The 26,521-nt window shown below is 41.9% G+C and overlaps 1 protein-coding gene across 1 annotated transcript in view; it reads right to left on the reverse strand.

The window, feature by feature from the left end:
* PTPRC (protein tyrosine phosphatase receptor type C) overlaps positions 1-26,521 on the reverse strand; it is a 230,074-nt gene that overhangs the window by 101,568 nt on the left and 101,985 nt on the right. The window contains exons 6-7 of the mRNA XM_082266341.1: positions 24,428-24,502; positions 9,651-9,785 (exon numbers count right to left, since the gene is read on the reverse strand). Coding sequence (XP_082122467.1) covers positions 9,651-9,785; positions 24,428-24,502 — 210 coding nt within the window. The remainder of the gene's footprint in view (positions 1-9,650; positions 9,786-24,427; positions 24,503-26,521) is intronic.

Here is a 26,521-nt window from a genome sequence, read left to right on the forward strand (position 1 = left end):
TGAACACAGCAGATCACAGTGCTAGGGACCCAACTGATGTGAACTGCTGGGGTATAATGTGATCGCTATGACCAATCATAGCAATCACATGATTACATGTAAGCAAAACTGTCATGAATTGCTTCCATTGCTGTGGAAGCTGTGATTAGCCAACAAATATTACTTGGTACCTGGCCATTTAATTAGCTGTAGCCAGTCACAGAATTACAATGGTAAGCAGGCTGTCATTAATAAAAGCCATTCTTGTCAGTTAAAACTATTGTTTGTAACAGTGATCTTCACTGTTATAAGCAATAACAGGGTAAAAAAATCCTGATCAACCTCCCAGAGTAGTATACAGTCACTATGATGACTCTGAACTCCTCTGATGACATTATGTAAAAAACAAAATAGTAAAAATTTGAAAAAAAAAATACAAAAAATATTTTTTTTTTACATGTCATTTACTGTCATCAGTCAGTACCCCTGATCACTGCCACACCAGTCATATGGTGAAACTGTACTGCACTGGTGACAGTATGTTAAAAAATGTGAACAAAAAAATATTTTATTTCTTTATTTTCCTATAATTGTGGGAAAAAACAATTAAGATGGCAGCGCCCACGGCGTGCCATGCGGCCAGTGACTCCCAAAATGAAGGTCTCAAGGATCCACAACTAGAACCAGCAAGAAACAAGGTACAATTGCCACCCCCTTAGGACGCCAGGCACCCCAGTTACAAAGCCCCCCGTGGGGAAGGGAGAGGGAGACAGGGCACAAGGCTGGGTACCTGACAGGCCAGGGGGATCATAAATACTCTATAACTTTCCTACAGACTAAATAAAATACACTGATTTGGTTATTTTTAGCAGACTACATCTTCAATAGTCATTCAATAGTCATTCATATAGAAAGACTATTTGTTTGCAAAATTGTATAACAGAAACTAATAAAAACATGTTTTTTTTCCAAAATAGTTGGTCTTTTTTCATTTAAAAAAGGGAAAAAAAGAAAAAAAAAACAGTAGTAATTAAATGGCACCAAAAGAAAGCTTTATGTGAAAAAATTGATATAAATTGTATTTGCGTACAGTGTTGCATGACCTCACAATTGCCAGTTAAAGTAGCGCAGTGCTGAATAGCAAACAATGGCCAATTCATGAATTGGGCTAAACCCTTCTGGAGGCCAGGTGGTTGAAACAGCATTTCAGGATAATTAGTTTATCTTCTGTTGTGGCCAGAGGCTGGAGAATGAGGGGGCATAGTTTATGCTGAAGCGGGTGAGTACACATACAACATGTACAGTAGGGATCGACCCATTATCGGCAAGGCCGATATATCGAGGGCCGATATGCACTTTCTCCGCTATATCGGAATCGGCCCTGGAGGCTACCGATATTGCCGAAATTGTTGTGACGTCATTGCGTATGTTGTGCCACGCGTCTCCGCGCACTGGGACAGCTTCTGCCTTCTTAGGCCGCCTCCCACAGCCTAGACTGGAGTCAGGGAGTCTCGGGACAGTGAGTGACAGTGCAGTGTACAGTGCACACAGTGTGTTTAACACAGCCGCCATACATACACCCACCCACAGCTGCCCGGTGCCAGCCAGCCACCCACACACCCACAGGCCTGTACCAGCCAGCCAGCCACAGGCCCTGCCTGTACCAGCTAGCCAGCCACAGTCCCTGGGCCTGTACCAGCCAGCCACCCACCACAAAGGGTGCCAGTCAGCCACCCACCCACCCACCAAAGGGTGCCAGCCAGTCAGCCACCCACCACAGGGTGCCAGTCAGCCACCCACCACAGGGTGCCAGCCAGCCACCCACCAGAGGGTGCCAGCCAGCCACCCACCAAAGGGTTCCTGCCAGCCACCACAGGGTGCCAGCCAGCCAGCCACTACACCACAGGGTGCCAGCCAGCCGCCCACCAAAGGGTGCCAGCCAGTCAGCCACCCACCACAGGGTGCCAGCCAGCCAGCCACCCACCATAGGGTGCCAACCAGCTGCCCACCAAAGGGTGCCAGCCAGCCACTACCACAGGGTGCCAGCCAGCCACCCACCAAAAGGTGCCAGCCAGCCACCCACCACAGGGTGCCAGCCACCCACCCACCACGGGGTGCCAGCCAGCCACCCACCAAAGGGTGCCAGCCAGCCACCCATGAAAGGGTGCCAGTCAGCCACCCACCCACCAAAGGGGGGTGCCAGCCAGTCAGCCACCCACCACAGGGTGCCTGTCAGCCACCCACCACAGGGTGCCAGCCACCCACACACCACAGGGTGCCAGCCAGCCACCCACCAAAGGGTGCCTGCCAGCCAGCCACCAAAGGGTGCCAGCCAGCCACCCACTACACCACAGGGTGCCAGCCAGCCAGCCACCCACCACAGGGTGCCAGCTAGCCAGTCACCCACCATAGGGTGCCAGCCAGCCGCCCACCAAAGGGTGCCAGCCAGCCAGCCACCCACCACAGGGTGTCAGCCAGCTAGCCACCCACCCACCATAGGGTGCCAGCCAGCTGCCCACCAAAGGGTGCCAGCCAGCCACCCACCAAAGGGTGCCAGCCAGCCACCCACCAAATGGTGCCAGTCAGCCACCTACCCACCAAAGGGTGCCAGCCAGTCAGCCACCCACTACAGGGTGCCAGTCAGCCACCCACCACAGGGTGCCAGCCACCCACCCACCACAGGGTGCCAGCCAGCCACCCACCAAAGGGTGCCTGCCAGCCACTAAAGGGTGCCAGCCAGCCACCCACTACACCACAGGGTGCCAGCCAGCCAGCCTCCCACCACAGGGTGCCAGCTAGCCAGCCACCCACCATAGGGTGCCAGCCAGCTGCCCACAAAAGGGTGCCAGCCAGCCACCCACCACAGGGTGCCAGCCAGCCAGCCACCCACCCACCATAGGGTGCCAGCCAGCTGCCCACCAAAGGGTGCCAGCCAGCCAGCCACTACCACAGGGTGCCAGCCAGCCACCCACCAAAGGGTGCCAGCCAGCCATCCACCACAGGGTACCAGCCAGCCACCCACCGCAGGGTGCCAGCCACCCACCCACCACGGGGTGCCAGCCAGCCACCCACCAAAGGGTGCCAGCCAGCCACCCACCACAGGGTGCCAGCCAGCCAGCCAGCCACCCACCAAAGGGTGCAAGCCAGCCAGCCACCCACCAAGGGGTGCCGGCCAGCCACCCACCACAGTGTGCAAGCCAGCCAGCCACCAAAGGTAACTGGTGAACATGCTGAAATGTTATGCTTTCTGCACTATAATATTACTTAACTGGGAGTATTGAAAGTGTAGTAGTATAGTACTAGTGTCCTCTCCACTCCAATCCATTCCACTGTCTAGCTTTTTTTCTGCAAAACTGCTAGAAAAAAAGCTAGACAGTGAAATGGAGTCAGTGGACTACTTCTGCAATTGTGTGCCACTCACTGCTGCAATCATTTTAAATGACTACTGCAGTGCAGTCACTGCAGTAGTGATTTAAAATTATTGCAGTGAGTGAGTGTACTACTGCAGCAGTAGTCCACTGACTCCTCCAATCCACTGTCTAGCTGTTTGTTGTTGTCTAGCTATTTTTCTAGCAGTTTAATTTGCACTGACTGCAGTAGTGATTTAAAATCATTGCAGTGAGTGAGTGCACTACTGCAGCGGTAGTCCCCTGACTCCAATCCACTGTCTAGCTGTTTGTCTAGCTTTTTTCTAGCAGTTTTGCACTGACTGCACTGCAGTAGTGATTTAAACTCATTGCAGTGAGTGAGTGCACTACTGCAGCAGTTTATGCATCATCCACAATCAGATGATGTGAAACTGATGTCCCTGCAAGTACGGTTTTCCTATCAGTTTTCATGCAGTTAAGGTGTGAAAAATGATCCTTTAACCACTTTACCACCGGAGGATTTTGCTGTCTTACGTCTGGGCCACTTTTTGCGATTCGGCACTGTGCAAATTTAACTGACAATTGCGCGGTCATGCAACGCCGTACCCAAAACGAAATTTTCGTCCTTTTTTTCCCACAAACAGAGCTTTCTTTTGTTGGTATTTGATGACTTACTTTTTGTGCTATAAACAAAAAAATTGAGTAAATTTTGAAAAAATAACAATATTTTTCACATTTTTTTACATGAAATTCCCCCCCAAAAAAATGTATAAATTTTAGGCTAATTTGTTTTTGCTACCTATGTTTGGTAAAAAAAAATCACAATAAGCGTATTTTGATTGGTTTGCGCAAAAGTTATTGCGTTTACTAACTACGGGAAAGATTTCTGTCATTTTTGGTGTTTTTTTTTTAACGAGTAATGGCGGCGATCTGCGTTTTTTTTTTTTGCGGGACTGCGACATTGCGGTGGACAGATCGGACCCTTGACTGACATTTTTGACACTTTGGGGGGTACCAGTGACATTACTACAGTAATCAGTGCTATACATATGCACTGTTACTGTAAAAATGACACTGGCAGGGATGGGGTTAATTTTATTGGAGAGGGAGGGGTTAATGTATGCCTGGTGCTTACTGACGTGTGGGGGGAGGTGACTGAGTCACACAGGGACAGATCGCAGGTTCAGCTATGCTGAACCCTGCAATCTGACCCTGCCTGTCACTTAGGAGATCCGCCCGCTTTGTTTACACAAGCGGGCGGATCTCCAGACTCGATTCCCCGATGATCGGGGAAGAGCAGCGGCGATCGCCGCTGCTCCTCCCCTGGCCCGACTCCCGCTGTGACTGAATACAGTGGGAGTGAGCCGCCGAGAAAGGGTAGTGTCTGGCGACGTAGGTCTAGTCGCCAGACGATAACGAACCACTTTGCCGCAGTAGAGCTCTAGTGAGCAGTGGCAAAGTGGTTAATGTTAAAAATGTTAATAAACAAACATTAACATGTTCAGTAATAGATTTGTGTTGAAAATTGTGTTTACTTTGCAAAACTTTAAATGCTCAAAATATCGGCCCATATCGGCCGATACCGATATGAAATGGCCAAAATATCGGTATCAGCAACGAAAAACCGATATCAGTCGATCCCTAATGTACCCACCCACATTCACTACAATTCCCTGTGTTTGATAGGAAGTGTAGTTTCCTTTTCCTGTAGAGAGAGAGAGGGGGGAGAATGTGATGTGATCCCTGCTGTTACACCTCCTTCTTGGCAGGGCAGATGCTCTTATCTTTTGAATTACAGAGATGACTTCCTAAAAATTCAGTTAGACTTTTCTCCTCATTCGTAAAGGATTTTCAAAATTGTATTTACAATTAAGTGTTTTGTGTAAGGGGTGTGCTAATGGATGATTTTTGCCTATTCCGGAGTTCCTTATTAAAATAGTTTGCAGGCTCAGTAGTCACTCTTTGGACATCTAGTATTTGGGTCCTTGAATCCCCTCTGAGAATATTTGGTTTAATATATAGGTTGACAGTGAAATAGCAATATTTTTTTTTTACCAAATACTTACTACAGGTTATATTGTATCCAGCCAATGGTCCATTTAGTACACTTGGCTGTTCCCATTCACAATTAATTGTTGTGTTTGTTGTTTCACAAAAAAAAGTCTCCACGTTTCCAGGTGCTGTATAAGCGAGGTAAAATATATTGAAAACATATTAATTATTTAGCTTCGAAATAAAATAAAGGCCACCATGTTACGTCTATGCAGAACAAAAGAACTACAGTTCTGACTCTAAAGTAGTTTAGTGACACTAGTTTTGATGTAGTTACATTAACAGGTGGGTGAAGAATATAAATCATGTAGGCATCAGCTTTGCTGCAATGCATTTGGACTCCATTCATATTTCTGCAACTTGTCATGCGACTTTGGATGCATAAAGTCACATGAGAAGTTGCAGCCTATGTTTTTCAATGGAAGCCTTCAAATCTATGCAACTTAAATTAGCAGCGGCTTTAAAAATGTTTCTGCACTACTTTGATGTGACGTTTATATGACTTGAGTGCCACAGACTGCAATGTAAACTCCTAAAAGTCGCATGAAAGTTGCATCTTAATGTTATCAATGTGACAGATGTGCAATAGCCAAAGCCAAAATCGCATCCAAGTCACACCAAAGTTGCATCAAAGTCGCAATGTAAAGTTGCAATGGAAACTGCACACCTTTTGGAGTCACACAAGTGTGAATGAGTAAGAGTAGGTTAGCTGTATAGGGACTCTTACACACAGGATTCCTGATTCTCTTCAGCATAACTACAGTCCTCCACCCAGGCAGCGCAGGTGCAGTGTACTGCCTGTCAATAACATGAATGGTTGTGCATGCATCACTGTACTTTTGTATATGGTGGTGCTACCCTAAACATGAATACAGCTTACGAGTGTTTAAAAAAAAATAGGAAATATTCTATTCTTTGCAAACGCTTGTGTCCTGTATTTGTGCTTATGATAGTAAGGCCTCGTTTACACCATGTGCAGAGACATTGGTTTTTCTGCATGCCTTTAAAGAGGAAGTAAAGTAAAAAAAAAAAAAACGAGAAAAAAAAAGCCCTGTAAAGAGAAAGGCATAATGAGCTAGTATGCATCGCATACTAGCTCATTATGTAGTACTTACCTTAAAACGAAGCCCCCGCCGTGCCGCCACCTCAGCGACAGGACGGCGACATGTCCTGCCGTCCCGCTTCCGGGTTCGTGTCCTCCGGCCATCTGATTGGCCGGAGGCGCGATTACATCACTCCCGCGCATGCGCGCGGGAGCCGCCGTTCACGGCACCGAGCTCTGAAGGAACGGCACGGGTGGCCGTTCCCTCAGAGCGCCTGCGCCGATGACGTCATCGGCAGTTTGCGCTGTAAATATCTCCTAAACGGTGCAAGTTTGGGAGATATTTATAGCACCTATAGGTAAGCCTTAATATAGGCTTACCTATAGGTAAAAGTTATACAAGAGGGTTTACAACCTCTTTAACAGGGGCTCAAATAAAACAATCGTTCTGTTATGTGCCTTGTTCACATCACAACACTGGTATCACGTGCAGATTTTTTATGCATAGAAATCTGTAACTTGTATGTAGTTTTCTACGTGGAAATGAAACTGACATAACATCAACATAGTTAGTCAGGTTGGAAAAAGACACACAAGTCCATCTAGTTCAACAAATAAAAAAAAATAAAAAAATTAACATTGTGACGTGAGCAGGTCACATACAAAATGTGCATGAAAACTGATGTCAGCATACATATTAGCGCACGTATTAAACAAATGGATACACGTGTCTCTGCAAGTGAAATCTGCTTAGTTTTTCCATCAGTTTTTATGCACATATGGTGTGAGCGAGGCCTAATTGTATACACAAGTACATTGGCGCACAGTCAGGGCTCGTTCACATCATACATGCATGACAACCGCGCAGATTTCATTTGCAGAGACATCTGTTTACATCAGTTTGACATCAGTTTTCATGCATGCCAGTTATGTGCCCTGTTCACACCAAAGTGTTGATGTCACATCAGTTTTCTTTTCTGTGAAGAAAACAGTGTTGTGGTGTAAACAGGGCACATAGAAAACACTTTTTTTTTTGTGCCCTTGCAGGACGCATGCAGAAAAATGAAAGTCTCTGCACGTGGTATGAGTCCTCATTCACATTGGAGGAGGGTTTGAAATAGTTGAGCTTTACTCACACAATTTCAAACACGCATTTCATTGTGAGTTTGGGGATGATTTGAAAGATGTCTATTGAAATGGTCCCCAAAGTCGCCAAAAGAAGTGCAGGAACTACTTTAATGAAATCGGTTTGGTGCTGCAAAGTTGGCGTTGCACCAATTCAGATGGTGCCATTGCCGGAAATAGGCTGTGATTTGACATGTCAAATTGCATGTCAAATCGCCCCGATGTGAAAGGGGGTTGAATGAGGCCTCATTGTAATGACAGGCTGTACACTGCACCTGGGCTGCCTGGTTGGAGAAAATATGACTGTAGTTATGCTGAACACATAGGCGGCTCATGTGCAAAAACCCTAGTACAGTAGGAGAACTCTTACCCTTTACAGTTTACCCTTTACAGTTAAAGTGCTACTTAAAGTGGACCTATAATCATTAAAAAACACACTTCATATAAATCAGTTAATCAGCATTACCCAATAACATTATATTGTTTCAGTCAACAGTACCTCTTTCTTGCCATGTATAAAAATTCTTCTCTAAAACTATAGCCTAAGATGACTTGGTTTCAGGCTACCAGGTATATTGTGGGTGTTTGCCATTTATAGAGATTGCAGAGGGGCCACTATGCATGACTGCTGAGAAGCATAGGCTCATTTATGACCAACTAATAAACCAATACTTTGCCCTCAAAAAAGACACAGAAGCTGATTAAGTTGAAAATAGGGCAAGGCCACAGCTTTATTGAACTTTGCAAAAGTAGCAACTTTCCAAATGTACCTAACAACAATACCAGTCACAGTTAGAGCCGGATCACACTGAGGCGACACGACTTCGGGGGGCGACTTGCAGGGACTTCACATAATGGAAGTCTATGCAAGTCGCTCCCAGGTCGCCCCAAAGTAGTACAGGACCCTTTTTCTAAGTCGAAACGACTTGTGTCGCTCCTATTAGAACGGGTCCTGTACTACTCAATGGACCGCGACCGACCGCGACTTGTCAGGCTGACAAGTCGCGGCAGTGTGAATAGGCTCTTATACTGTGAGCACCTATAAAACATAAACTCACATAGTCTAAGATGCCTGTCCTTACCATCAGTGCCAGACAGACATTAGACTGACCCCAGAATTTAACTTGAGGGCATAGCCCATAAAGCAACATCAATTGCTGGCAAGGTAAAAAACACCAATAAAGCCGTGACAAAACATCACAACAGGCGGGAGGGTGGTCAACTCTTGTGACGGCTGAATCTCCTCAGAGAGGTTGGATGTGCCCCAGCGTAGCCTTTTCCTAGAGTTCAGGCCCCACCCAGTCACCTCAGGTCTTTGTAGCCAATCTTAAGGGAGCTACTTAACTTCCCTTTTAGGTTCCCACAGTGATGCCATGCTTCCAGCAGTCAAGGCTCCTATTCCCTAAAGGAGGTTCCAGGTGCTTTCATTTTGCTGATTTTGCCCAAAAGTTTGTAAAAACAGTTAAAAAGATCCCGTCAACATTTAATGGATAATATTTATACATAGGTATTATATATTTCCTAAAGTTTATCTAAAGTCCAAACTTCTATTTTAGTTTTGGATAGAGTAGTAAGAGGTTAGAATCACTGTCGGGTTTTGATCACTGTCTGTGTCCTTATTAGGGAGATACATTCTCTGGATTCGTCTTGGTGTTCATTATCACTGAGACAAAAAATTAGAGCAAAAACAAAAGTTGCCACCAGAACAGAAATAAAAGGGAAATCTTCTAATAGAAACACTCTGGTGATAACCATATTGAAGAGATTGTTTCTCACTTTCTTTTGTGTCTACAGAACAGGAAGTGAAGCTAAATCTCCCCTATAGGGCACAGATGGAGAAATAAAAAAAAAAAAAACATCAGATTTCTTTTCAATCTATCCAAATAAAATAGAAAGTTTTGGCTTTAGTTAAACTTACTAATACACTTTTTATTAAAGTTATCTCCTTTTCTCTCTCCTATTATTGGCATTTCACACAGCAGACTTTTCCTGTTCACTCAGAAATATAGTGTAATACAATACATAAGAACTTCATTACAATCAGTGTATTAAAAGAAAAGATATGATACAAGTTTTATATTTACCAGCAATCTTAGTTCTTATATTTCGTGATTCTGTCTTTATACGTGCTCCATTGTACAATACGCTTGAATTACAAGTGTAGTTTGTGTAAGGCTGCAACCCAGAAACTTTATCATCTCCAGGAATGGTTCTATTACCTTGTTCGACAAAGGATAAACATTTATTGATTCACAAAACACGCTAATTCAATTGATACAAATGACAGTTAATGGGTACATGTTGATGACAATGATTTGTTTAATTAAAGTGGTTGTAAAGGCAGACATTTTGTCAGTAAAGTAAACATTCCCCTCCCCACCGCAGCCACCACTAAATACATACCTGAGCCTGATCTCGATCCAGAAATGTGAACAAGAGCCGAGGCTTTCTCGACTCTCTCGCTCCTCATTGGCTCAGATACAGCAACATGAGGCATGGCTCCTGTTGATATTAATCAGAGCCAATGAGGAGGGAGCAGGGGGCAGGGCTGAGCACGCATGCCCCCATAGCAAGTGGGGAGGGGATGGAACCCAGAGCACTGGTGGGGGACCTGAGAAGAGGTGGCTCAGAGCTGCTCTGTGCAAAACCATTGCACAGAGCAGGTAAACATAACAAGTTTGTTATTTAAAAAAAAAAAAAAGAAATAGTCAGATTTTTATTGTTGCATGCATTCAATGCCAACAGGTTGGCTTGTGAAAGGAGCCTGAAACGCACAGCCACGCTCACTCACATGTGACATAATCTAGGCCACTTCCAGCTGCTTTATCACACAAATGTGACATTGAGAGTGGTGCGCTCTCTCTTGTCTTTTTTTTTTTTTTTACTTTGCTGAGTGCCTATGGCCATTAAAGATACTGAGGAGACAGCCCCCTGCTTGACATCCTGCTGACTACCTATTGGTATGTGGTACCCAAGTTCTTCAGATGTGAGGCCGTTACCTTATCAATTTCCTTCCTTCATGGTATTTTTCACCCACTACACTTAGATAGCGGTGCTTTCTCTCTTGTCTTTTTTTCTTTTTACTACACAGTCACAATGCAAATGGGGAAACTTCTCTTTGCCCATTGAAAACTTAACAATATCAGCCAAAATGATGGAAGCAAAGCTGCTACCTTTCTTACAGCCTCATTCAACCCTGCTCTGGAAGTCCATGCCCAGGGACGATATGCGTATAGGGGATGAAGCCTTTTAATTGAACCCGCGGCCATCTTGGAAGTTTTACTGATATGTTTGAACCAGCTAGGACTGCTTAAGTGCTCATTTATGTGAGTGTACCACTTTTTTCTTGGTTTTGGGATTAAAATTCACGCAGAGAGCACTAGATCTTTCGTTTAGTTTTTTCATTTGGAATCGCCCTACGCTATCCGTTCCTGTGACTGAGAGCCGACAGGAGAATATTGGAGATATGGGGAGACAGATCGCTGCATAGACCTAACAATATCCCCAGAGGGGAACAGCTGATTATGACCCACTGGTAAAACAGGGGTCATAATGTGAGGTGAGCGTTTAGATCTCATAGGTGGAGGATTGACACATGTGCTTTATGGATTTGTTTCATTCACATCACAGTGGATAAACACTTGGATGAGATTTTTTTTTTTTTTTTTTTTAGTTTGGATTTAGAATTAGCTCATTAGAGCAGATTTATGGACAATTTGCACTTAATCATACTAAATTAGTTCACGAACACATTGCACTTTATGTATATATCAGTTTTCATTGTATGTATTTTTGCCCTTCAGGGAGTTTTTATATGTTGGATTTAACCTGTTTATTTTAATAAGCATTTACATGATTTGCACTATATAAGGAATATGGGGAGGTTACAGAAGCACTGCACTCATTTTTGGTTTTATACAGCCTCATTCTGCCCTACTTGGTCTCTGGACTAGATATCCTTTAAAGGAGACATGGGGCCAAAGCTCATTTTGCTCCACTTCTCCTCTGGGTCACAGGAGTGCACTTAGTTCTGCATTCCTGTGACCCAGACTTAGCCAACTGCAGGCTTTTAGCCATCACTGAGCCAGCCCAGACTCTCAAGAGATCTTGACTTTAAGGTTAGGATCCACCCAGATGCCTGTGAGCCTGAGCCTGAGCCAGATGCTCCTGCCCCCCGCACAGCCCAGTGCTTCAATGAGTACTGAAGGGGCAGGGCAGAGAGCCGGTGACAGACAGTCACCACTTTATGCTCAGTGAAGATCAAGAACCAAGCAATCAGTGGTCATGTGATCACTCCATTGTTGGTCTAAGAGGCAACAGGGGACAGATTACCTATTGGACCAATACTTAATCTACCTAGGTGAGCATGCATGTTTACTTTTTTTTCATTTCCATACTTCTTATTTAACAGCTAAGCTAATATTAAAATGCAATTCTATCCATCACTTTACCTAATTCTTAGTTAACCTCTAAATTATCCCGCTAGCCCCTATCCCTTACTCTACTCCCTAATGCTAGCTTAAGTTACAGTTTATGTAGAAAAAAGCTAACCTAAAAATCTCACATCTAAAAGTACCAGTGCTGAAATTTTTGTGTATTTGACCACCATATGTATACTGTTACTTTACATCTTTTATTTTTTTTTTTTATTTGCCTTTTTTTAGTAGTAGTAGTAGTAATAATAATAATAATAATAATAATAATAATAATAATAATGAGCTTCTGTAACCCTCAGGGCTTATTTAAAGAAGATTGCACCCTAAAAGGCCACCAGAATCCATATTTATTTCACTTTCTCATTGACTCCAATACATTTCACAAAATGGTGAAACTTTAACAAAAGTACAGGGAAAGTAAAAAATCCCTACATTATAGCTTAAAATACATCTACTCTATTTCTTAATCTTAACAGTTGTAAATATGCAGTTCTCTGTGCGTGGCAAAATACACTTGAGCAGACAGGTAGATATTTGTAGAAAACCTATATATACATACAACATTGTATGTGATCACTGGGATTTGCTATCATGGTGATTAAATGATCAGGACCCAATCAGGGTGAGATCAGCACTGTTATGGTCCTTTCACACGGGCGGTCCGTATGTCTATGGGATTGCGGACGTTAGCGATTGACTATCCGCTGACATCCGTTTTGCGTCGATTCCGTTCAGTTCCGTTTTTTGAGATGGAAGAGAACCCTATTTTGCTTTCCGTTTAAAAAAACGGAACCGACACAAAAACGTATGTCATCGATGTCATCCGCTAACATCCGCAATCCCATAGACATACATTATGTCAGTTTTTCATCCGCAAATGGATGGTTAAAAAACAGACATACGGAACGGACCCTACAAAAGTGCATCTGTGTCTGATATCAATGGATAAAAAAACTAAAATGACCGTGTGAAAGGACCCTTAGTGCAGTATGGTCTCAGAAACTGGAGCCCAACATAAATGAAGTAAGGGGCATAGTGCTGAGGAATGTCAATCTTCCTGTGGGCAAAAACTAGTTAAAGAAAAAGTTCACCTTTCGTAAAATGTTACATGTGACACCCGTCTTTAGGGTGTAACATTTTACAAAAGCACATCTGCCTGCACTCCCCCAATTCCTCATTGTGACAGCGGGAGGTGGATCTTCTCCCTGCACCCTCTATCACATTTCAAACACATCTCGTCCATGCGGGGCCCTGCCCACATGGCTGCGTCATTTATTCACAGTTTCCTGTGAATCAATGAACTACAAGTACTGTCTCCAACTGCGGCAGACGACTTTTTGTTCTCAATAAACTGCAAGGGCACTGGTGAGCATTCTCGTAGTTCATTGATTAGTCCTGCAGTGCAGTGACTGTCTGCCTGTACTGGAAGTATGGACAGTTAGCTGACTGAGAGTCTGCAGGATCCTGGCATTGCACTGCACCTTGGATTTGCTGATCAGAGGTGCAATGCTTTACAGGCTTCAGGGTAAAATAAAAGAATACATGCACATTTTTTAATCAGCAAAAAGATGTGTATTTATTATTATTATTTTTTTAGTGAACGTAGTCCTTAAGCAAAGTGGGCCTGTACCACCATGTGCATAATATACAAAAGAATGTAATTTCTTTAACCATTTTACCACTAGAGGATTTTGCTGTCTTACGTCTGGGCCACTTTTTGCGATTCGGCGCTGTGCGAGTTTAACTGACAATTGCGCGGTCGTGCGACGATGTACCCAAACAAAATTTACGTTCTTTTTTTCCCACAAACAGAGCTTTCTTTTGGTGGTATTTGATCACCTGTGCGATTTTTACTTTTTGCGCTATAAACAAAAAAAGAGCATTTATTTTGAAAAAATAACAATATTTTTAACATTTTTTTATATGAAATTCCCCCCCAAAAAATGTAAAAATCAAATGTTTTTTAATTTTTGGCCAATTTGTTTTCTGCTACCTATGTTTGGTAAAAAAAATCACAATAAGTGTATTTTGATTGGTTTGCGCAAAAGTTATTGCGTTTAATATCTAAGGGAAAGATTTTTGTCATTTTTGGTGTTTTTCTTTTTTAACGAGTAATGGCGGCAATCTGCGATTTTTTTTGCGGGACTGCCACATTGTGGCGGACAGATCTGACCCTTGACTGACATTTTTGACACTTTTGGGGGTACCAGTGACATTACTGCAGTAATCAGTGCTATATATATGCACTGTTACTGTAAAAATGACACTGGCAGGGAAGGGGTTAATGTTATTGGAGAGGGAGGGGTTAATGTATGCCTGGTGCTTACTGACGTGTGTGGGGGGAGGTGACTGAGTGAGTCAGGGACAGATCGGATGTTCAGCTATGCTGAACACTGCGATCTGTCACTCCCTGTCACTTAGGAGATCCGCCCGCTCTGTTTACACAGGCGGGTGGATCTCCAAACTAGATTCCCCGACGATTGGGGAAGAGCAGCGGCGATCGCCGCCGCTCCTCCCCTGGCCCGACTCCCGCTGTGACTGAAAACGTGCGAGCGCTGCCTACAGGGGGAGGAGTCTAGCAACGTAGTACTACATCGCTAGACGATAACGAGCCACATTGCTGCAGTAGCAGCAACGTGAGCAGACGTTATGTTGTTAAAGGGCAAATTTACTTTTGGAAATTTTTAATTTTGGGGAGAGCGAGTACCTGGTTTTGACAGATACTCATTCCCACTCCTGCCCAGAACGCCTAAGGGATATGAGCGGAAGTTCACCCCCACCTCTTTGCCCGCAGCCTTCTGGGACACATTGCAGGCCCTTGAAGACTGCGACACCATTTAGAAAGCACAGTGCAGTGGGAAGCCTTTTCCCTATGTAAACATGCTGGCACTGGGGACACACAGACCATTGAAAAAACAGCCCAGGTGAGGACGGCGCTGGATCCCTGGAGTGAGTGTCCTTTTAAAAAAAGTCAGCAACTACAGTATTTGTAGCTGCTGACTTTTAATTTTTTTTTGGGGGGGGGGAGACTGAAGCTTCTCTTTAAGCACTTGCCGACCACTCACATTGAGCCTACTGCGGCAAAGCGGTTCGTTAACGTCCAGCGACGTAGGTCTATGTCGCTGGACTGTCGCCGAAGTCTCGCTCCCGCTGCATTCAGTCACAGCGGGAGTCGGGCCAGGGTAGGAGAGGCGGTGATCACCGCCGCTCTTCCCCGATCGTCGGGGATCGAGTGAGGAGATCCGCCGGCTTGTGTAAACAAAGCAGGCGGATCTCCTAAGTGACAGGCAGGGTCAGATTGCAGGATTCAGCATAGCTGAACCTGCGATCTGTGCCTGTGTCACACAGTCCCCTCCCCCCACACACGTCAGTAAGCACCAGGCATACATTAACCCCTTGATCACCAATAAAAGTTAACCCCTTCCCTGCCAGTGTCATTTTTACAGTAACAGTGCATATTTATAGCACTGATTAATGTAGTAATGTCACTGGTACCCCCAAAAGTGTCAAAAATGTCAGTTAAGGGTCCAATCTGTCCGCCGCAATGTCGCATTCCTGCAAAAAACGCGCAGATTGCCGCCAGATCGCCGCCATTATTAGTTTAAAAAAAACAATAAAAATGACAAATTTCCCGTAGTTAGTAGCTGCGATAACTTTTGCGCAAACCAATCAAAATACGCTTATTGTGATTTTTTTTGTAGCAGAAAACAAATTGGCCTAAAATGTAAAAAAAATTAGATTTTTACATTTTTTTTTTGGGGGGGGGGGAATTTCATATAAAAAAATGTGAAAAATATTGTTATTTTTTCAAAATTGTCCCTCTTTTTTTGTTTATAGCGCAAAAAGAAAAAAGCAAAGCTCTATTTGGGAAAAAAAGGACATAAATTTAATTTGGGTACAGCGTTGCACGACCGCGCAAGTGTCCGTTAAAGTAACGCAGGGCCAAATCGCAAAATAGGGCCTGGTCAGGAATGGGGTAAAATCTTCCGGTCTTAAAGCGGTTAAAAATACTCTCATTGAGAATTTTTTGTCAAAGACATGTAGCTAAATACATTTTGGCCTAAATTTATGAAAAAATTGAATATATTGGATATTTTTTAACTGTCAAAGTAGAAAAATATTGTTATTTTTTCAAAATTGTTGCTTTTTTTTATAAATATCGCAAAAAATGAAAAGCGCAGAGGTGATCAAATACCACCAAAAGAAAGCTGTGTTTGTGGGAAAAAAAGGACGTAAATTTCGTTTGGGTACGGCGTTGCAGCACCGCGCAATTGTCAGTTAAAGTCGCACAGTGCCGAATCGCAAAAAGTGGCCTGGGCGTAAAGCAGGAAAATCCTTTGGTCCTAAAGTGGTTAAGCATGAAACAGAATAATTTAGCATTTATCCCTAGAAATGTCCAGTTTGTAAAATCTACATCTCCTTGATAATGACAATCCTTATCTGTACTCCTTAGCTAGCATGAAATGTTTCATCATTCAAAATACTTACTGTTAGTGCAGCTGGTATTCACAATCACTTTACAATTTTCATTGTTTGTCCAGGTGAAAATGGCATTATTATTTCCCACTGTGACGGTTAAGTTATAACTTTTTTCATCTTTAAAAAAAATAAATACATTTTTTTTAGTTAATATACCTATGGTAAATGCACACAGTCTCTAAAGAGTTGCATCCAAGATATTAACGGAATGCTAAATAATTCAACTCTCTGAAATAAATTCTTGTAAGGGCTGTGGAAGTGTGGTGAAGTGGACCTAAAATCAGTATATGATTATTATTCACGCCTTCAAATGATGCTACTTGTTTGGCTGACCTTCTCACCTTTTGGTTTCACAACTAGTAAGTCACCTACCTGGACCAAACACATAGCCAATGGAGTTCTTTACCTGCATAGTTGTTCTGGGTCATATTGTCATACATGTTCATTTGAGTCTCTTTCAGATTTTATTGCTGTCTGTGTCCATGTTGGGCAGATCTCCTCTCACTTCCTGTCAGACAGGAAGTAATGTGAAATCTCTCCAACAGGGATACAGAAAATAAAAGCAAAAAGCTACTTTATTAAGAATTATAACTTCTGACAATATTTTATTGCTGTTTGTGCCTTCCTGTGCCAGTGGCTTTAAGTGAGGGGAACCTACCACAATGGGGTCACAGATACATTGTAGAAATAAAATAAAATCTTACAGAACATTTCAATTCTTCTCTAGCCAAAAAAATAATTATTATTTATGTATTTTAATTCCCTCTCACATGATTATGTACTCAAACTGTAGTAGTAGTATCTCAGTATTCACTATTAAAAATAAAGAAGATTTATGATCAAACTGTATGGTAGTTTCAGGAGCAAAGATATGTAGTTTTAACAACCTTATGTAGCCTAATTGAAAAAGGCACAAAACAGCCACATATAAAAAAAAAGTTATTTAAAGGCCAATCTGTCAAAAGTTTACTGGGTCTATGACCCCAATGGAGAGATTTTGCAGGACTGGAGTTAATGGTCAATGTTTCCAATCTAGACAGAGGCCTCATTCATGCAGTTGTACCGATCCATACACATGTGAGTGGCCATCTTCACCCACATGGGATGCACAGGTGTTCCGTGCATCCGCGCGCAAGCTGCCCAATTAACGTTCCTGGCGGTATGATCATTTCAGATTTTAGGTGCTGAAAGTGGTACAATTATTTTGCATGTAATTCTTAAGGAACGAGCAGCCCAAACCAACTATTTACATATGATTTTTTTTACTGTGCGTTCTTCTTTATAACATCTTGGGTATGATAAAGTTTGAAACACAAAATCATGAATTATAATATAATAAATAACTATAAATAAGTTAAAGTGTGTATATATATATATATATATATAAGTACAGTAAAAACTGCAGGCAAGGGCACTGGGGGGCAAACTAATGTCAATTTATTTTATTTAGTAATGTAATCCAATAGGATTACAATATATCAGTGTGATTGTTTGTTTTACTTTTCAAATTTACCGCCGGTTACACCCCTTTGCGACGTGACGCTCGCAGGGAACGGAAGCCAGGGCACAGAGCATCAGGCGGAAGATCCGGCTGCCGTATGCTGCAGGAATACATAGTGGGATCCTGGGGACAAGGTGAGTAACCTCTTCCAGGATCCAGCGATGCTCCCTGGCGGTACCCCGAGTGTGGCTCGGGGTTACCGCTAATGGCACTGAAATTCCACCCCCGAGCCACACTCAGGAATACCACCAAGGAGGTTAATGTCTTTTGGGACCCAGTAGCTGAATAGACACAGCTTCCAGTCCCAATTTGACAGTCGTGCAGGTACAGATACACAGCCCTGAATGCACACTGTCAGCATTCAGGGCTGCACACCTGCACCCATATGGTTATTGAATTGGAACTAGCAGCTGCGTCTGTGCAGCTACTGCATCTTAATAGACATGAATGGGAACACCTGTGCATCCTGTGTGGATGATTGGATCGGTATGCCCGTGTGAATGAGGCAAAAGAATGCAAAAAAAAAACACATCTTATTTATTAAATTGAGAAAAGATTAGAACCTCTGCGAAGTTATCGTCATTTTGTCACAGAGTTTGGAACAGGAATGAAATTACCAAACAAAGATCTCAGACAGCAACAAAAATCCTGACCAAAGTGTTCACTTTTTCCAAGTTTAGCCAAAATAATAAAAACAAGTTTTTGTTGGAGTTGAGCTGTAAAATATTTCTCTAAAAAAAATCCAGCAAAATTACATAATAAGTTAGCACAATAATAGTCAAAAGAAAAAACATGCAATGCACTTACCAGGTGGTGCATCAAAAATTAATGGGATTTTACATTTATCAAATGAGCAGGTAGTATTAACTGGTGTACATCGGGAAATGTTAAAAACAGACTGGTTTAATTTGAATGAGTAGATTGCATTGTCAGATGTAATGTCCTCGCAGGTTATGCTGTAGTTGAAAGGGTTCTTTACATCCAAGGTTTCAATATTATTTTGGTAAGATGGCGTTCTGATTTCGATCCCACCTGTCACAGAATTAAATGAGAAAATCATCAAGGTATTCACTCATATGCTAACAAAAGAATAATAACAATTTTTTTATTTAGAACTCATTTACACTATGTGACCTGCATTTGTCTGCACAAAATAAACGCAGGCAATAATTGGTTTCTATGTGCGCTGTTCACACCACAGAGCTGGTGTGACATGGGGTAGGGTGTGGTGCAGTGCAGTGCAGTGCCGAAACATGTAACATGTCATTACACTGCAGGGAAATGCACCACACTGCGGTGCAGTGACATAAATTAAGTGTCATTATGGGGTTTATTTACTAAAGCTAGAGAGGGCAAAATTATTTACAATTCTGCAGAGAAACCAATCAGCTTCCAGGTTTTATTGCTATTAAACAAGCTGAGGTTAGAAGCTGATTGGTTTCTCTGTGTTTCCCTTCACATAAAGTTAAAAAAGGAAAAAAAAACATGTAATTAGTATTGTGTGCCAAAAGACAGCTGCCCACAACGATGCATTTTACAATGAGGGCCAATATGGACCTAGCCTAATTACTACTACTTTTTGTAAACAACTAAATACTGGTAACTAGCAGCAAGAAAGCCACCCAGTCCTTTGGTAAAGTCCATGTGGTAAAGCATGTGACAGGTTACTCACTCTTACAGTACAGAATAGAGATGTGCAGAATGGAAAACTTTGTTTTGTTTCGGATAGATTAGTTATGTTACTAATTTCGTTTTAGTTTAGTTTAATTTCGCTTCATTTATTAATTTTCTAATGAATTCCAAATTTTCAGAATGATTCTAATTTAGATTGGTCGAAAACTTATCGACAGATTATGAATTCTGTGTGAAAGAATAGCTGGTTGTTAAGGAACGGGCATGGAAGCCGGCCACCGCATCCTTAACAACCGATGACTCATCAGCTGTCAGCAGGCTTGCCCACTGAGAGTTGAAATGTAAACAAAAGAATGGCAGGAAAAGAAAATTCTGAAAAAAAAACACTGATGTGCCATGATGGCCAGGGGGCAGGGGACATGTGGCGTGGGGTTCCCTTTAAAATTCATACCAATATACAAAACAAAAATAATGAAATCTCAACAAAATTCGTTACTATTTTAATTCAAGCACATCTGAATCTTTGCATAAACAAAAATTTGTTTAAACTCATATTCAGACCGAAAAACAAATTGCACATGTCTGCTATAGAATTCATTCCTAATCCCTTCCTAAACTGATGAAAAAATCCTTCATTATGGTTTTTATTTCTGTTAGGGGCCTATTTACACTTCTGCATTGTGGCAACATGTGTGTTAATGCAACAAACGGTAAGGCATGTAACATGCATTGCTGTATTGTTAAGCCATCTATTTTTCAGTTGGTAGTGTGTTGCCATATGTTGCTTTCCAAAAATGGGTCATGTGGTCCCATCCACATGTTTGTTCATTCTGGTATGTGAACTGATCTAGGAACTATCTGGGCCTCAGGTTTCTTCCGAGAATAAATTGCACCTTTCCCATTTGATTCATTTGGCTTGGTTCACACTGTGCTAGTTGCAGGTGTGGAAAATTATATCTGTTTCCTCATCTGTTCAAAAAGACCATGTGATTTCCCTGCGGCCACGTTTTTAAAAAGGCTCACGCAAATTTTTATGCAGAAAACGCAGGCACCGCAGCCCATTCTAATGAACGCCAGGTTCCAATCTATGCGTGTGGCTGTGGATGCGGAAATCACAGTGATTCCCATATCCGTAACCACCCACAATAAAAACGCACTGCTCTTAGAAGACACGCAGGGGTGCCATTCATTCTGAATGGCACCCCAATGCATCTCAGTCCGAAGCATGTTTGCGAGTGTGGGAAACGCAGGGAAATTCGCATGGACAAAAAGATCATGTGATTTCCCTGCATGCACATTTTTGAAAGGTACAAGCACCGTTTTTTTTGAGGAAATGCAAATAAATGGGCTTCTGTGCCAATGCAAACGCGGGCTGCAAAAACGCTTAGGTGTGAACCTTGTGGAATTGACTGCTGCGTCCGCGTTTGCACAGCCCGCACTAGAGTGAACCGAATATGGCGCCAAGGTGTGTATACTGGCTAAATGGAACGATTTCACACCTTCTACAGCTGGCCAAGGGGTCACAGCAATAAATGAAAAAAATGATTAATTTGTGAATTTGGGCATGGTAGGGTGTTTTGGCAGCACATACATTTTTAATACTCTGCCTTAATGTAATATAAGAAAGATAACCTGCGTTACCGTACCACAAAGAAGTAAATGGATTCTTATTGTTTTTGCCATTGTGGTATGGAATCTAACAGCTTATCCAGTTACAGTTAAGAAAGCCTTCCCAAATTGATGGAAAAGTATACTTTCTGGAGTTCCCTATGGCCTTGTTCACATACACTTCAGCTTTTACAACAAGCCTTTTGCACAGTTTTTAGCAAGCTTTTGTGAAGTGTTTTCAGCTAGCTTCAAGCAACTAGACATGTGAGATTTGTTTCATTCCGAATAAAAATTCAGACGAATTGTTCGTTATCCATGGATTTGAATATATCTGAATCCGGACCCCGAATTGCAGTACGAAGTTTACCGAATGCTCCGAATAACGAAATGAAATTTGAATTGAAATTCAAATCGAATTTTACTTTGAATTCCAGTAAAATTCGAACTGTAAACATATTTGTGAAATCAAAGACTGTGTGTTATTAGAGCACTATTTCGAAATAATGCTGTTTTAGTTAAGCCAAAGATGATTTAAAGAGTTATTGTAATCATTTGATGAAGATTTTTATTTTGTTTGTTCACTTTGCCGCATTCTAATTGAAAAAAACACTAAAGTTTTCGATTCGACTGATTTAAAAAATGTATTGATTCAAACGTTTCGAATCAAAAAAAATTGGTACATTCTAAAAGAATTTTGAAAAAGACAAGACGAATTCCGAATAAGATTCAGAATACGAATTGAATGAATCAACCAAATTTAACTAAACTAAAAAACTAGATTAAGGAATCTAAACAAAACTAATTTTTTGGTCTTGCACGTGTCCACAAGCAACTTTGTTGAAGTCTGTAAAGAACTCTTCAGTTCCAGTTTGTCAAACACAGATCTTATTGGGAGAGCTGATTGTTGCGAACTGGCCACTGTACATAAACAGCCAACCGGCTCCGTTATTATTCTGGGAGGATGTACTAATACGTCCTCACAATGTGTGTGAGGAACAATTGCCTCCTGCCCAACAGTCAGCACCAGTGCCTACAATATTAAAATCCATCCTTCTACTGCCATCTACAATATACGTCAGTCCAATCCTTTCTCTGATCTGACCTATACATTAACCTCTTTGTCTCCATCCTCCCATTGTATGTGACTAGTATATTAATCCCTGATCACCTCCTGATCTCTCTGTGTATGATATGTCTGGTGCACCATTACCAAGCATCATGTTTTAACAACCTAAATATCAGCATATCTCTTTATTTCCAAAACATTTTGGAAAAAAATCAGATCACCTTTGGGTGTCTACATTCGAAAAAGGGGTCATTTCAGGACTTTTTGTACTGTCCTAGTAAGGTTTTTTTTTAATTTTTGTTTATTTTTCTCTTAATATAATAAAACATAAAAAAAAACAGTAACTTTCTCTCTTGCGAAGAGGAGATTAAGGGGGGATATGATCAACATGTATAAATACATAAGGGGTCTGTATAATGAACTTGGTGTTGAGTTATTCACTTTAAGGTCAACACAGAGGACAAGGGGGCACTCTTTACATCTAGAGGAAAACAGATTTAGTCTCCAAATACGGAAAGGTTTCTTCACAGTAGGAGCTGTGAAAATGTGGAATAGACTCCCTACAGAAGTGGTTCTGGCCAGCTCACTAGAATGCTTTAAAAAAGGCCTGAATTCTTTCCTAGGTGTACATTATATAAATGGGTACTAATATTTATAGGTAAAGTTGATCCAGGGAATATCTGATTGCCTCTCAGGGGATCAGGAAGGATTTTTTTCCTCTGCTGTAGCCTGTAGCAAATTGGATCATGCTTTGCTGGGGGTTTTTCGCCTTCCTCTGGATCAACTGTGGGTATAGGATTGTGTTTATGAGATTGTATGGTTGGAATTTCTTTTTTTTTTGTTTTTTATTGGTTGAGCCAGATGGACTTGTGTCTTTTTTCAACCTGTCTAACTATGTAACTATGTAACTATGTAACTTTCAACCCTTTCACTGCCACAGCTGATTTTGCATTTTTTTCCACACACGTGTAAAAATAATTTTTGGCCTGAAGATTGGGTAAAACACCTAAATATTATTATTCTCTGAAAGCAGAGACCGGGGAGAATAAAATGGTGGTACTTTCAAATGTTGTTACACAATATCAAAGCAACAATTTATCAAATACAAATTAAAAACCAAAATACATTCATGTTGATTTTAGGGCACAGAAATGGAATATATTGACTCATTTTTGAGCAAAATATAAACGGTGAAGTCGCATTGAATACCCTGCACCCATAAAACACTTTGGTATCCAAATTTTTCATTATGCGACACAGGTCATACGTTTTGAGTTAATCATGAATAATAGCCCTGGAATTATTGCTGTCACTCCGGTGTGCACAATGATATAAAACACATGTAACACAATTGACATTTTGGGCTGGATTCACACAAATGCGAATTCAATGCGGATTTCACCGCATCCAATTCGCATGACAGGCAAGTATAACTGCCTCTCAATGGAGCCGTATATTTACAGTATATGGAAATACACAAGTGCTGGGATGGCCCAAACCATTGTACTAATAGTTGTCTACTTTCTTTATTTTAATGGCAGATTTGTCTACTTTGAAATTGGTAATTAGTGTGCATTTTTTTGTTTTAAAAATTTAGTAAAAGGATCATTTAATCATGGACCAACAGACCAAACACAAAATACTTACTGCAATTCGCCTCTGGTTCACCTACAAAGAAAAAAGTGACATAAAAAGTTAGTAACTAGTATATATTTCTGGGGGAAAAACACTTAGGTGAAATACTTGCAATAAAGCAAGGAGAAAATTCTAAGATTGTAGAATCATATTATCATAAAGTTTAAGAGATTTTGTCCTGCCATTCTCAGACTGCATTCTGAAAAATACAAATTCCTTGTCATATTGAATATCAGGCTACATTGCACTGACCTGGAGTAAGTACACAGCTCAGGAGTCCTGACTTACCTGGTTGCATACATACTCTGGGTCAATGACTGACAAACAGGTGAAGGGGTGTTTCAGAAAATGAATGAGAATGACAGCACATGCATTCCTCTCAGTATAGTTTTCTTAATAATTTATATGTGCTCAGAATGATTACAAAATAGTGCATTTTTGGATTATATTGTGCATGCAAGCCAAGCTATGATTGCAGTGGATGAATGCAGGTCTGCTTGTCACCTCCAGGAGTAGAAGGGGACACACTCATGGCTTGTGTTGATTCTGGTGGTGTGGTGAAGTTAGAGCTGGAAGGACCTGGAGTGTGGAAAGAGAAACAAAAGTGTGTAGGTAATCAAAATGTACATTATTTATATATAACAGCTTTTATTACATGGCTATTTCTATTTCTAACTAAGATTTTATACATGTGGTATAGATGTTCCAAGCCTAGCTTACAGGATACTAAATGCAAAACTATAGGATGAAAAGTTTTTTTTTTTTTTTTTTAAACAAAGGCAGTGGTATGCGAGGAGCCTGCATTTTATTACACTTAAGAAACTATTTCATGTTTACTAAAGCAAATCCCCTTGCACTCATTCCTAGTCCCCCAATACAGTCCCCCAACCCCCTGTTTGCAGCTTTTTAGGATATTCTAGTGCCGGACCGCCCTCACCAACACACTAACATGGCATTAAGGCATTAACTTGAATGGTGGATGTGTGTGTGTGATAGTGTTTTTTCCTTCCAAGAAGCAGATCATTGGATAAAATATAGTATAGATCAGCCTTTTTGAACCAGGGTGCCCAGGCACCCTTGGGGTGCCTTGAGGTTTCTTCAGGGGTGCTTTGGCAAAATGCCTAAAAATTGCCAAAAATGGTAAACAAGCTGGCATGTGGATAAAGCCTACCTTTTAGTTACACAAAGCCACAGGTTTTCATTGTGCACTATTACATCCTTCTAGCTGCCGGTGTCCTAATGACCAATGGCATCACCAGTTGATAAGGAGGAAGTCAGTCGCCTGCATAGCATCTTTGTTTGACCCTCCCCTGCCCTTCTTCATCAGCATTGAGGGCAACTTAGCTGAGTGATGAAGTTGGGTGTCCTACTTGTATGGATGCTTCTGCGTTAGGCAAAACTATTGGAATAGTTTTTACATTTTAGAATGGGGTGCCTCAAGACTGTCCATAATTTCTCATGGGTGGCTTGAGACCATAATCTTTAAAACGTGCCCTGACTGAAAAAGGGTTGAGAAACACTGTTATAGATGGACCATGTTCAGGTCCTAGACTGCTACCTCTCTGATAGTGACAAAGGAAGTGCTCGACAGTTGGTAAATTCCTGGACTGCCTGGTACAAAAAGTTCATCTCATTTGGAGGACTTTTTCAAACATTTTAATAGTTAAAGTGGTTCTAAAGCCTAAACATTTTTTTACCTTAGTGCATTCTTTGCATTTAGGTAAAAAATATCTATATTTAGGTAGCAGTATGTGTCCCCCCCCCCTTACAAACAATTACTTGAGTCCTCACTCGATCCAGCACATTGCCCACCTACAGAGGCTCCCTCCCTTCTCCCTGCTCTCGCATGCTTGGCTGAGAGCAGTGAGAGCCAATGTCAATCAAATCCTATGACGCGGGAGCGGGGGGGGGGGACTGAGACACCCATTGAGGGACCTGAGAAGAGGTGGTTCAGGGCCATAGGTAAGTATAAACCTGTTTGTTATTTAAAAAATAAATAAAAAGTATTTACAATCACTTCAAGACCATCGAATGCAGCCAATGCTTTTTAGGGGTAAAAACCTGCCTTCAATGCCATCAGGAGACATTAGTCTTCATCAAGCCTTAACACCGTCCCCTAGGGCATTCTGTTGGCAAATAACAACAAAGAGCAGAGCCGCTCAGGTGTCAGTTCAATGGCTGGTGCTGGTCAGATCCGCCGTCCAAGCAATAGAAAATCCAAAAAAGTAGACCGCACTCAGGAAATGTAAGATGAAAACAATCAAAACTCCTTTATTCTTCTTCGGTACAGCAGACAGACAATACAATGCACATAACAGACGTGTCGGGTTGACGCGTTTCACGATGTAGATCGCTTACTCATAACCACACACTCTTGTGTGTGGTTATGAGTAAGCGATCTACATCGTGAAACGCGTCAACCCGACACGTCTGTTATGTGCATTGTATTGTCTGTCTGCTGTACCGAAGAAGAATAAAGGAGTTTTGATTGTTTTCATCTTACATTTCCTGAGTGCGGTCTACTTTTTTGGATTTTCTAGGGCATTCTGTTGTCATTTTAATAACATTGACTGCTTAAGCCCTGAAAAAAGGAGGATG

Source organism: Pelophylax lessonae, assembly GCF_965119305.1.
Source record: "Pelophylax lessonae genome assembly, chromosome: 8".
Classification (NCBI taxonomy): Eukaryota; Metazoa; Chordata; class Amphibia; order Anura; family Ranidae; genus Pelophylax; species Pelophylax lessonae.